The 12,570-nt window shown below is 43.4% G+C and overlaps 1 protein-coding gene across 1 annotated transcript in view; it reads left to right on the forward strand.

Annotated features, from left to right (window-relative positions):
* Positions 1–12,570, forward strand: part of SLC30A8 (solute carrier family 30 member 8) — a 108,437-nt gene that overhangs the window by 79,986 nt on the left and 15,881 nt on the right. The window contains exon 8 of the mRNA XM_030189894.1: positions 9,719–9,853. Coding sequence (XP_030045754.1) covers positions 9,719–9,853 — 135 coding nt within the window. The remainder of the gene's footprint in view (positions 1–9,718; positions 9,854–12,570) is intronic.

Here is a 12,570-nt window from a genome sequence, read left to right on the forward strand (position 1 = left end):
TCACACACAAGCCAAATATTCCATATCTCAGAATCATCTCTATCCCGTGAACGTCTCCATCTACATTCTGCCTTCCACAATTCACGCTCATAGCCACCAAAGATGCAGCATACCAAGGGTGGGCTGTATGACTGCCATCAACTGTCACTTCACATATAAGTGCTAACCTATTCAAAGACTCTGCCAGCATATCATACCATACTGCAACTGCATCATCCACAGACATATCATCAAGGAAATCAAGACAAGATATCCATTGGGCCTGCAAAGCAATAATAACAAACCTACGACGTGTCTTGACAGTATACTGTCTCATCTTTCTCTCGAGTATTTCCCTTTTTACTACCATCGAGAGGTAAATCATCAAATGATCTGACCGAGCTACATCATCTACCACTGGTGGACTAATGAATGATTTAAATAAACATGGGTTCAAAAACACCAAATCAAGTACATGTCCAGCCCTATGAGTAGCAAATCCAACATATGTTCTTGCTCAAAAAACGTCCTTAAAGCCGGATCAAAAGGAATATTAAAATCTCCTACCACACAAATACATTCTAGCTCTAAAGTTAAATTTGCCAAAACATCAATAAAACCAGAACAATCAGTATCCATCATTCCAGGAGGACAATAAAAGACACGTGGAGGTGTATTTTCAAAGGTTTATAGTAACCTATGGAACTTTGTAAGTCTAAGTGCCTTGAAAATGAGCCTTTAAGGGGTCATAACTTCATTTTTTAACACCAAACGTTCCATTATCTCCTTCAGTCTTTCTGGTCATTGGGGCAACATTGAAACACCACACCCCTATCAGCCTCTGTCAACCATTTTATAATTGCTAAAATATCTAAATTATCAGTAACAATCATATTATGAATCAGAACAGACTTACTCCTGACAGAATGAGCAAGGGCCATCTTCCACACATATTGTTTCATAGACAACACCTGTACTTGCCTCAGAGCACCAGTCACACCAGGAGACAACCTCCTGGTGTCTGCCCGGCACTGGCCTTAGTTCTTCACAGCTGGGGTAACACTTGGACGGCTACTCCAGCTGTGAAGAACTAAGGCCAGTGCCAGGCAGACTTTGTAGGTCTGTGTTCTATATATAGCAATCCAGTTTAGGATAGGCTGGAAAGGGCTTCAATGGCAACTTCAGTAGCTGGAACTGAGGACAGTGCTGGCAGAGTTTTATGGTCTGGGTCCTGCAAATGACAAGACGGATTTGGAAAGGCTGGAGTGACTTTTGATGGCGACTTCAGCAGGCGGAACATAAGGACAGAACCGGGCGGACTTTTACATCCTATATTCCAGGAATGCTAAAGACAGACTCGTGATAAAGTATATAATATCACATTCATTGTTGACTTAATCATGAATTGATCATGAGTGTGACGGTTGGGCAGACTGGATGGACCGTTCAGGTCTTTATCTGCCATCATTTACTATGTTACTATCCTGCTTATTTTCAAAAGGAGAAAAACACCCATGTTCGGGAGATGGGCGTCCGTTTCCCGTGGGCGGCCAAATCGGTATAATCGAAAGCCGATTTTGGTCGTCTTCAACTGCACTCCGTTGCGGGAACAAATAAAGTTGATGGGGGTGTGTTGGAGGTGTGGTGAAGGTGGGACTGGGGCGTGGTTATCGGCCAAGCAGAGATGGGCGCTGTCGGCCGATAATGGAAAAAAGAAAGGCGTTTTTAGCAAGAATTTAGGACACTTTTTTTGGACCCTTTTTTCTCACAAACAGGTCCCAAAAAAAGTGCCCTAAATGACCAGATGACCACCGGAGGGAATTGGGAATCACCTCCCCTGACTCCCCCAGTGGTCACTAACCCCCTCCCACCAATAAAAACCCACTTGCAAAAACCTTATTTCCTAGCCTCTATGCCACCCTCAAATTCCGTACCCACCTCCATGACAGCAGAATGTGTTCGATCCTCTCACAGCCTTTCCCTGGGTCAGATGTGGCTCTTGGGTGCACTGCAGGGTCACATCAGCATTGCATTGTGGTGGGTGTAGGGTATTGGGCTCCGTGATTTCACTAGCTTGTGTTACAGTCTCACGATGTTGGTAGTTGGTAGGCTCTTCTCCCATGGTGCTTTTCCCTCTGCTTACTGGGTCAGAGTGTGCCCTGTTTTGTTTCCGGTAGTCCACGAGGTAGTGGCCATTTTTGTAAGTCTGTTTTAGATCCCTTTCGTGTGTTAGCCACGTTACAGAACTTAGTTCTTACCTTGAATGTTGCTGAAAGAGGGCATTGTACACCATTCTGCCAGCTCTGACCTACTGCTAATCTTAGTACCAGGGAGACTCGTTGCCAGTGGGGCACAACCTCTGATCTGCAGTTAACTGTGAGTAAACGCGGTTATTGAAATAAAGGACGTTTTCAGCGAGATTAGTCTTACAGTGTGAACTGCTGTGCCAAGGTTATACAGCAGCAACAATTCCTGTCCCTGGAGCACTTTTAGTGGGTAATGCAGTGCATTACCATCAAACGGTTTGGTTTGATATTACAGCTAAAGTGGAGAGCGGCCACTCAAAACTCAAGGTTCTGGATTTCAAGCGTGCTGACTTTAGTAAAATGGGGGAATACCTGAGGAAGGAGATGATGGGCTGGGAGGAAATACGAGAAGTTGAAGGACAGTGGTCCAGGCTGAAAGAAGCTATAAATAGGGCCACGAACCTTTATGTAAGGAAAGTAAATAAAAGCAAGAGAAAAAGGAAACCGATATGGTTCTCCAAGCAAGTGGCTGAGAAAATAAAGGCTAAAGAGTTGGCGTTCCAGAAATACACAAAAACTCAAGAAAAGGAACACGAGGAGGAATACAGGATGAAACTGAAAGAAGCCAAGAGAGAGATACGTCTGGCGAAAGCGCAAGCGGAAGAACAAATGGCTAGAAATGAAAGGAGGGGTGACAAAAATTTCTTCAGGTATATAAGTGAAAGGAGAATGGCTAAAAAGGGAATTGTGAGACTAAAAGATACTGCGAACCGCTATGTGGATAATGATGAAGAAAAAGCAAATTTGCTAAATAGATACTTTTGTTCTGTTTTCACACAAGAAAATCCTGGAGAAGGACCGTGATGGACTGCAAAAACTACAAATGAGATTGACGTGGATAGAGCACCATTCACGGAAGAGAGTGTGTATGAAAACAGCTTGAAAAGCTAAAGGTGGACAAAGCCATGGGACCGGATGGGATCCACCCCAGGATATTGAGGGAGCTCAGAAAGGTTCTGGCGGGTCCTCTTAAAGATTTGTTTAATATATCCTTGCAGACGGGAGAGGTTCCGAGGGATTGGAGAACGGCGGAGGTGGTCCCTCTTCACAAGAGTGGTGATAGGGAAGAAGCTGGAAACTACAGGCCGGTAAGCCTCACTTCGATTATTGGAAAAGTAATGAAAGCGATGCTGAAGGAAAGGATAGTGAATTTCCTGGAAGCCAATAAGCTGCAAGATCCGAGAAAACATGGTTTTACCAAAGGGAAATTGTGCCAAATGAATCTCATTGAGTTCTTTGATTGGGTGACAGGAGAATTGAATCAGGGATGAGCTATGGACGTAATCTACTTAGATTTCAGCAAAGCTTTTGACACAGTTCCCCACAGGAGGCTCTTAAATAAACTGGATGGGCTGAAGATAGGACCTGAAGTGGTGAACTGGATTAGGAACTGGTTGACGGACAGAAGCCAGAGGGTGGTGGTGAATGGAATTCGCTTGGAGGAGGGAAAGGTGAGTAGTGGTGTGCCTCAAGGATCGGTGCTGGGACCGAATCTGTTCAATATATTTATGAGTGACATTGCCGAAGGGTTAGAAGGTAAAGTTTGCCTATTTGCGGATGATACTAAGATCTGTAACAGAGTGGACACCCGGGAGGGAGTGGAAAACATGAAAAAGGATCTGAGGAAGCTAGAAGAATGGTCTATGGTTTGGCAATTAAAATTCAATGCGAAGAAATGCAAAGTGACGCACTTAGGGAATAGAAATCTTCGGGAGACGTATGTGTTAGGCGGGGAGAATCTGTTAGGTACGGACGGGGAGAGGGATCTTGGGGTGATAGTATCTGAGGATCTGAAGGCGATGAAACAGTGTGACAAGGCGGTGGCCGTAGCTAGAAGGTTGTTAGGCTGTATAGAGAGAGGTGTGACCAGCAGAAGAAAGGAGGTGTTGATGCCCCTGTATAAGTCATTGGTGAGGCCCCACCTAGAGTATTGTGTTCAGTTTTGGAGGCCATACCTTGCGAAGGATGTAAAAAGAATTGAAGCGGTGCAAAGAAAAGCTACGAGAATGGTAAGGGATTTGCGTTACAAGACGTATGAGCAGAGACTTGATGACCTGAACATGTATACTCTGGAAGAAAGAGAAACAGGGATGATATGATACAGACGTTCAAATATTTGAAAAGTATTAATCTGCAAACAAACCTTTTCCGGAGGTGCGAAGGCGGTAGAACGAGAGGACATGAAATGAGATTGAAGGGGGGCAGTCTCAAGAAAAATGTCAGGAAGTATTTTTTCACGGAGAGAGTAGTGGATGCTTGGAATGCCCTCCCGCGGGAGGTGGTGGAAATGAAAATGGTAACAGAATTCAAACACGCGTGGGATAAACATAAAGGAATCCTGTTCAGAAGGAATGGATCCTAAGGAGCTTAGCCGAGATTGGGTGGCAGAGCCGGTGGCGGGAGGCGGGGATAGTGCTGGGCAGACTTACACAGTCTGTTCCCTGTAAAGGACAGGTACAAATCAAGGTAAGGTATACACAAAAAGTAGCACATATGAGTTTATCTTGTAGGGCAGACTGGATGGACCATGCAGGTCTTTTTCTGCCGTCATTTACTATGTTACTATATATGTTACTTCAGGCAGGCGGACCCTGGCCCATCTCCCTGTACCTGTACCGCTTGTGGTGGTAAATGGGAGCCCTCTAATCCCCCCCCAAAACACACTGTACCCACATGTAGGTGCCCCCCTTCACCATTAAGTGCTATGGTAATGGTGTTGAGTTGTGGGGAGTGGGTTTTGGGGGGGATTTGGGGGTCTCAGCACCCAAGGTAAAGGAGCTATGCACCTGGGAGGTAATTTAATATTTTTTCCTATTTTTTAAAAGTGCCCCCTAGGGTGCCCGGTTGGTGTCCTGGCATGTGAGGGGGACCAGTGCACTACAAATCCTGGCCCCTCCCATGACCCAAAGCCTTGGATTTGGTCGTTTTTGAGCTGGGATGCTTCGGTTTCGATTATCGCTGAAAAACGAAAACGACCAGCTCAAACAAATGCCCACATCTCAAAAACGCCCACATCCAATGCAGTTGCCTGGCAAAAACCGTATTATCGAAACTAAAGATAAACGTCTATCTTTTTCGAAAATACGATTCGGCCCACCTCTTCACGACCCGTTCTCGGAGATGGACGTTCTTACACATGGACGTTTGCGTTCGATTATGCCCCTCCACATTGCTAAATAAGCTAATGACCCATATCTCCCACACCCCACTCTGAGGAAGAAAGCTAATTAGGAATCCTTTGAATAACTAAAACACTTCACTTAATTGCTGTAGGTTTTCCACAGTATGACGCAAGCATCTTTCTTGCCAACTGTACTTTTTCTTCTTTCAGATTCTGGACATTTCCAGGCTCTAATTTAAAAGTAGAAGCATACATTTCAATTATTCCCTCTCCAAGATTGTGCTGAGACTAGAAGGAGCAGACTAGAGGAGACACCCAATGGTTAGAGCAGCAGGCTGAGAACCAGCAGAGCTCAGGTTCAAATCCCACTGTAGCTCCTTGTGATTTGGACAAGTCACTTAACCCTCCATTGCCTCAGGTACAGATTGTGAGCACTTCAGGGTCAGAAAAATACTTGTTCTACCTGAATGTACACTGCTTCAAAGACTTACAGGTGGAATATAAGAAATTAAAACACAATAATAAATAATAGAATGGGCAAGTCCAGATCACTTAAATCTATTTTTTTTGCAACTTGGCTTAAATGCAATGGAAAGTCACATCTCCTTGATATCTTGAACCAAATTATTACATATAGAAACATATGAAACATAGAAAAGGTTCAAAGAAGAGCAACCAAAATAATAAAGGGGATGGAACTCATCGCATTTGAGGAAAGACTAAAGAGGTTAGGGCTCTTCAGCTTGGAAAAGAGATGGATGAGGGTGGTATATGACTGAGGTTTATAAAATCCTGAGTGGTGTAGAACAGGTAAAAGTGAATCAATTTTTCACTCTTTCAAAAAGTACAAAGACCAGGGAACACAATGAAATTACATGGAAATACTTTTAAAACAAATAGGAGGGAATATTTTTTTCACTCAATGAAGAGTTAAGCTGTAGAACACACTACTGGAGGATGTGCTAATGGCAGTCAGTGGTGCATCTGGGTTTAAAAAAGGTTAGGAAGATTCATGGAGAAAAAGTCCATAGTCTGTTATTGAGATGAATATGGGGGAAACCACTGCTTGCCCCAGGATTGATAGCATGGAATGTTGCTACTAATTAGGTTTCTGCCAGGTACTTGTGACGTGGATTGGCCACTGTTGAAGCAGGATACTGGGCTAGATGGACCATTGGTCTGACTCAGTATGGCTATTCTTATGTTCTTATAAGAGGACCACATGCCCCTTCCAGTCTGCCCATGCACACCATCTATAGACCGCACCTAACTTTAGGCGTGGCTTATAAAATAGTGCTTTTTTCAGTGCTGATTTTTTTTGGTGCCATATATAGAATTCACCCCTAAGTGCTATTCTTTATTTTATTTGGATTTGTACCCCATAATCATCTGAGTCAGTTCGGGCACCCTTTCGAGGCTTGGTTGCAAGAAAAAATTGACCAAGGAAAGCCGGCCAAGTGCTCGTCAGAGACGCCCTTCTTTTTTCCATTAACGGTCGAGGATGCCCATGTGTTAAGCACACCCCAGTCCCGCCTTCGCTATGCTTCCAACACGCCCACGGGAACTTTGGTTGTCCCCACGACGGAAAGCAGTTGAGGACGCCCAAAATCAGCTTTCGATTATGCCGATTTGGGCGACCCTGGGAGAAGGATGCCCATCTTGCGATTTGTGTCAAAAGATGGACGCCTGATAGTGATCTAAAAACTTTCAACATTAGGGCTTATACTTGTGGTTCTAATGTTAGGTGCTGATTGAGTAGTATTCCCAGTACCTTGATGTTTGAGTTAAGAAAGTGTTCCATTTGGTCAATTGTGAGTTTGTTTTGTATTGGTTTGAACAAGCTGGTTATCACCATAAACTTCATTTTTTCTCTGTTAAGTTTCAGTTTGAAAGCTGTGGCCCAGGATTCCATCAGGAAGGGCTCTTTTGATTTCTCCTGTTACGGCAAATGGGATGCAAATGGTGACGTCATCTGCATAAATGTATGTTTTAAAGCTGTTCTGTTCTAGTTTGTGTCCTAGTGGGGCCATCAGTATGTTAAATAGGGATGGAGATATGGGGGAGCCTTGGGGTACTCTACATTCTGGTGTCCATTCTGATGATAGGGCTCCTGACATCTTCACTTTGTAGGATCTATTTTTCAAGAATCCCTCAAACCAGGAAAGGTCCGTGCCTCTGATACCTATTTATTTATTTATTTATTTATTTATTGCATTTGTATCCCACATTTTCCCACCTCTTTGCGGGTTCAGTGTGGCTTACAATAAGATATGAATAGTGGAAATACAGTTGTACAGCTTGGTTATGGGTTACATTGTACATGTTATGCGAGAATCGAACTATCGTTAGGAATATTACAATGGGACATCAACATTGAAACATTGGAAGGAGACAATGGGAAGCTTAAGGGCAGTAGTAAAGCACAAAGACATATGTTGGGAGTACGTATTTCTGTGAGTATATGTATGGGTGATGTGGAATTAAGGGGGGTGATACATTGATGAATAGTGAGTGTGGACTCTATGTGTTTTGGCTAAGTTGTCTAATATGTATAATAACATCCCAAGGTCCACCAGTTCAAATGCTGAGGACATGTCAAACTGGAGGATCATGACCCTCCTGCTCATGCTGATCTCCTTTTTTCAATTCAGTCATCAGAGCTATTAGTACAGTTTCTGTGCTATGACAAGTTCAGAAGCCTGATTGAGAGCTGTGCAATAAAGAGAAATGTGTTATATAATCCTGTAGTTGTTTTGCAACTATGCCTTCCATCACCTTGGTGAGTAAGGGAATGGAGGCTATGGGTCTGTAGTTGGTTATTTCATCTCGTGAGATCTTCCTGTTTTGGGGGATAGGGGTTAGGATAATGCCTCTTTTCACTATTGGGAAGTGGCCCTGTCTAACCATAAAGTTGATGTACTTGGTTAGGCTTTGTATGAATGTGTCAGAGGGGTTCTTCAGTAGGATATTCGGACATGCATCTAGTATGCATTGGGATTTGGTGTAACTACTCACAAAGCGTCTGACCATGTCGTTGGAAGGTAGTGTAAAGAATAATCATGTTCTGTCTACTGGTAGGGGGGTCCTTGATGTGTCTTGTAAAGTCTAGGTATTCTCCTACATTGCTCGTTCTATATTCTATAAATGGCGCTCAAAGTTCAGCACTGTTTATGGAATAGCACTAAGCACCAGGAGCCACGACTACATTTAGGCATGACCATTTACACCAATGAAAATGGAAAGCCAACTTGAGAATGTTATAATACCTTTGTATCACTCCATGATTTTTTTTTCTTACATTTGTACCCCATGCTTTCCCACTCATAGCAGGTTCAATGTGGCTTACATATTATATACTTATTTGTACCTGGGGCAATGGAGGGTTAAGTGACTTGCCCAGAGTCACAGGGAGCTGCCTGTGCCTGCAGTGGGAATCAAACCCAGTTCCCCAGGACAAAGTCCACCACTCTAACCACTAGGCCACTCCTCCTTATGATGCAACTGCACCTTGAATACTGTGTACAATTCTGGTCACCACATCTCAAAAAAGATATAGCAGAATTAGAAAAGGGACAGAGAAGGGCGAAGAAAATGATAAAGGGGATGAGATGATTTCTTTATGAAGAAAGGCTAAAGTGGCTAGGGCTCTTCAGCTTGGAGAAAAGAATGCTGAGGGGAGATGTGATAGAGGTCTATAAAATAGTAACTGGAGTGGAATTGGTAGATGTGAATAGCTTGTTTATTCTTTCCAAAAATACTAGGACTACGGAGCAGGCAATGAAGCTACTAAGTAGTTAATTTAAAACAAACTGGAGAAAATATTTCTTCACACAATGTGTAATTAAACTCTGGAATTTGCTAGAGAATATGATAAAAGCAGTTAGCTTAGCAGGGTTTAAGCCATTATTAAGATGGATTTGGGAAAATCTGTTGCTTATTTCTAGGATAAGCAGCATAAAATCTGTTTTACTGTTCTGGGGTCTTTTCAGGTACTTGTGACCTGGATTGGTCACTGTTGGGAACAGGATACTGGGCTTGATGAACCTTCGGTCTGTCCCAGTATGGCAGAACATATGTTCTTATGTTATTCTTCTCCCTCAGAGATCCCACAAGCCTGTCCCAAGCCCTCATGAATTCAAATACAATCTTGTTTCTACCACTTCTACCAGGAGGTCATTTCATGTTTCTACCATCCTTTCCATAATTGATGAAATGACAAGATATTATCCTGCACGTTAATTTTATTTTGTGAAATAAAATGACACTCATGTTTTAAAAAAATCAAAAACGTTTCTTTTTTCCTGTTGTCTAGGAACACCACAGGGAATTAATTACAATGTTGTAAAACAGAAGATCTTGGAAGTCAATGGCGTTAGATCTGTCCATTCTCTTCATCTCTGGGCTTTAACAATGAATCAAGTTATTCTCTCTGCACATGTTGTCACAGGTCAGTGATTGGATGTGACCAGAGAACAAAAGACTAATTGTAGCACAGAGCAGTCAGTTTTTCTTGGCTTTAATTTTCCAGGAATATAAAGAGCTGACAAACACTGTATTGCTTCTACTGCAGAACTGTACTCAGAATGGAATTGATCCAACCAAATTCTTTGTGGCCTTTGTTGGGTCAGAAGGAGTAAATCCAGCTAGCAACTGTTGTAAAGCAGATATGCAGAAGACATTCAGAAAAAAATTAAATATTGATTGTAGCCTGAAAACAAATATTCAGAATACAGATAAGAAGCAAGTATAAGCATTCCGTTAACACTTTCCATTCAGTTCACAGACATTCATTTAAATACACATGTATAGTACATTATAAAGTTTACCAAAATTTGGTATACAGTGAAGCTAAAACAAGGTGAGTGCATGCCATTCTTTCCATAAGGCAGTAGAATTTCCAATTGTGTTATCCCTAAGGGTCTCTTTTATTAAAAGTTGCACTAATTTTTTTTTACACTTACATGTAGGGGTAGTAGGGGGCCTGGAAAAGGGGATGGATGGGGAAGGGGTTTCTTTGATGCCTTGTGGGTAGGGCTTTCCTCCAGGAAGGAGCTTATCAGCAGGAGCCACATGGGGGTTGGTGGGATTGGAGGGGGAGAATTGTTCCGGAGGGGTAGAATATGCTCAGGGGGGGTCAGGAGATGCAATCAGGGGAGTTGGAGAATCAGATTAGGGGTGTTGGGGGGGAGACAATCGGGGGAGGGCACAAGCCTCCACCATTTGGTCTATGGCCATGCTACCGGACTTTCGGACATGCAGCCGTGCTAAGCTCCTCCGCTTGAGATATTGGTAAGTACATCTGTGCTATCAGAAGTTGTGATAACTAGTACATGGTACGCTTTTCTTATAGAATTACCCCTTATCTGGGTAGTGTTGGGGAAAATTGGGAGCAGAGCTAAAGTGGAGCCAGGAGTTATCAGGCTCCGGCCAATATTCAATGCCAGGATCCAGTTAGCTATCTGGGTAAAATAACTGTCCCTAACTTACCCAGATAGTTGTCTGGGTATTAGTGAGGGGCATAATCGAACAGCGCCGGTCAAATAGCTGGCCGGCCATCTTCAGGGGCGGAGCCAACCATATTTTTGAAATACGGTTGGGGCCGGCTAAATCGATTGCCGGGTGTAGAGGAGATGGCCGGCTTCGTTTTTCAGCCATAATGGAAACCGGGCCTGGCCATCTCAAACCCGGCAAAATGCAAGGCATTGGGTTGTGGGAGGAGCCAGCATTTTTAGTGCACTGGTCCCCCTCACATGCCAGGACACCAACCGGGCACCCTAGGGGGCACTTCTAAAAATAAAAAAAATTAAAATTAAAATACCTCCCAGGTGCATAGCTCCCTTACCTTGGGTGCTGAGCCCCCCCCCAAATCCCCCCAAAACCTACTCCCCACAACTTTACACCACTACCATAGCCTTAAGGGGTGAAGGGGGGCACCTACATGTGGGTACAGTAGGTTTTGGTTGGGTTTTGGAGGGCTCATCATTAACCACCACAAGTGGAACAGGTAGGGGGGATGGGCCTGGGTCCACCTGCCTGAAGTTCATTGCACCCACTAAATACTGCTCCAGGGACCTGCATACTGCTGTCAGGGAACTGGGTATGACATTTCAGGCTGGCATACAGACTGGAAAAAAAAATTTTTTAAATTTTTTTGGGTGGGAGGGGGTTAGTGACCACTGGGGGAGTAAGGGGAGGTCATCCCTGTTTCCTTCCGGTGGTCATCTGGTCAATTGGGGCATTTTTTGTGACTTGGACCTAAAAAGAAATGGACCAAGTGTAACCGGTGAAATGCTCGTCTGAGCTGGCCATCTTTTTTCCATTATGGGGTGAAGCCAGCTATCTTGTAACCACGCCCCCGTCCCGCCTTCTGTACCCTCCCTTGAAGGTTGGCTGGCTCCGCAATGAAAAGCAGTTGGGGCCAGCTAAAATCAGCTTTCAATTATACCGATTTGGCCGGGATCAGGCGATCGCCGGCCATCTCCCGATTTGTGTCGGAAGATGTCCGGCAATCTCTTTCGAAAATAAGCTCAAGTGGTACCTAGGTAATGTCCAGCGGCTCTTCTATTTACAGATATTTAGTGCCAACATCTGGGTACTACCTGTTGCTGAAATCCAGCTATAGCTTTAAATTCCACAGCCAGCAATTTAAAGAAATGCCGACCATGAGTTTAAATAGTGGGGGAGAGTTTTGACTAGCTAACTTCAGATATGAGCTGGTACCTTTGATTTCTTAAATATTTCCTGCACCTGAAATGTAACATCCTCAGCTACCAACGTTAAGGTGGAAGCGAAATCCAAATAACAAATTTCCAAACTTTCAGACCTGTGTGCTATAGCAGGGAGGAGATAAGCATATTAACATGACTGGCATTGTAAGCAGGCAATTAGTATGGTAATGAGCTGGATTTTAAAAATCATGTAACAAACATTTCTTCATGCAGCAAACTTATCCTTGACTGGATTCCAGTTTTGCCACCAAAGGCTTCTTCAGGAGGAGCTATAATAAACATTAGAAATGCATACTTTACTAAAATCCTATATGCTTTTATAGTATTCTTTCCGAACTTCTAAACTAGTATCTTTAACAATTTATCTTGTAGACATCCAAGCATAATGGTGACTTACAGGCTGCAGACTTAACTCGGAACTACAAATAGAAAGCAA

The sequence above is a fragment of the Microcaecilia unicolor genome, chromosome 1 (genome assembly GCF_901765095.1).
Source record: "Microcaecilia unicolor chromosome 1, aMicUni1.1, whole genome shotgun sequence".
Lineage (NCBI taxonomy): Eukaryota > Metazoa > Chordata > Amphibia > Gymnophiona > Siphonopidae > Microcaecilia > Microcaecilia unicolor.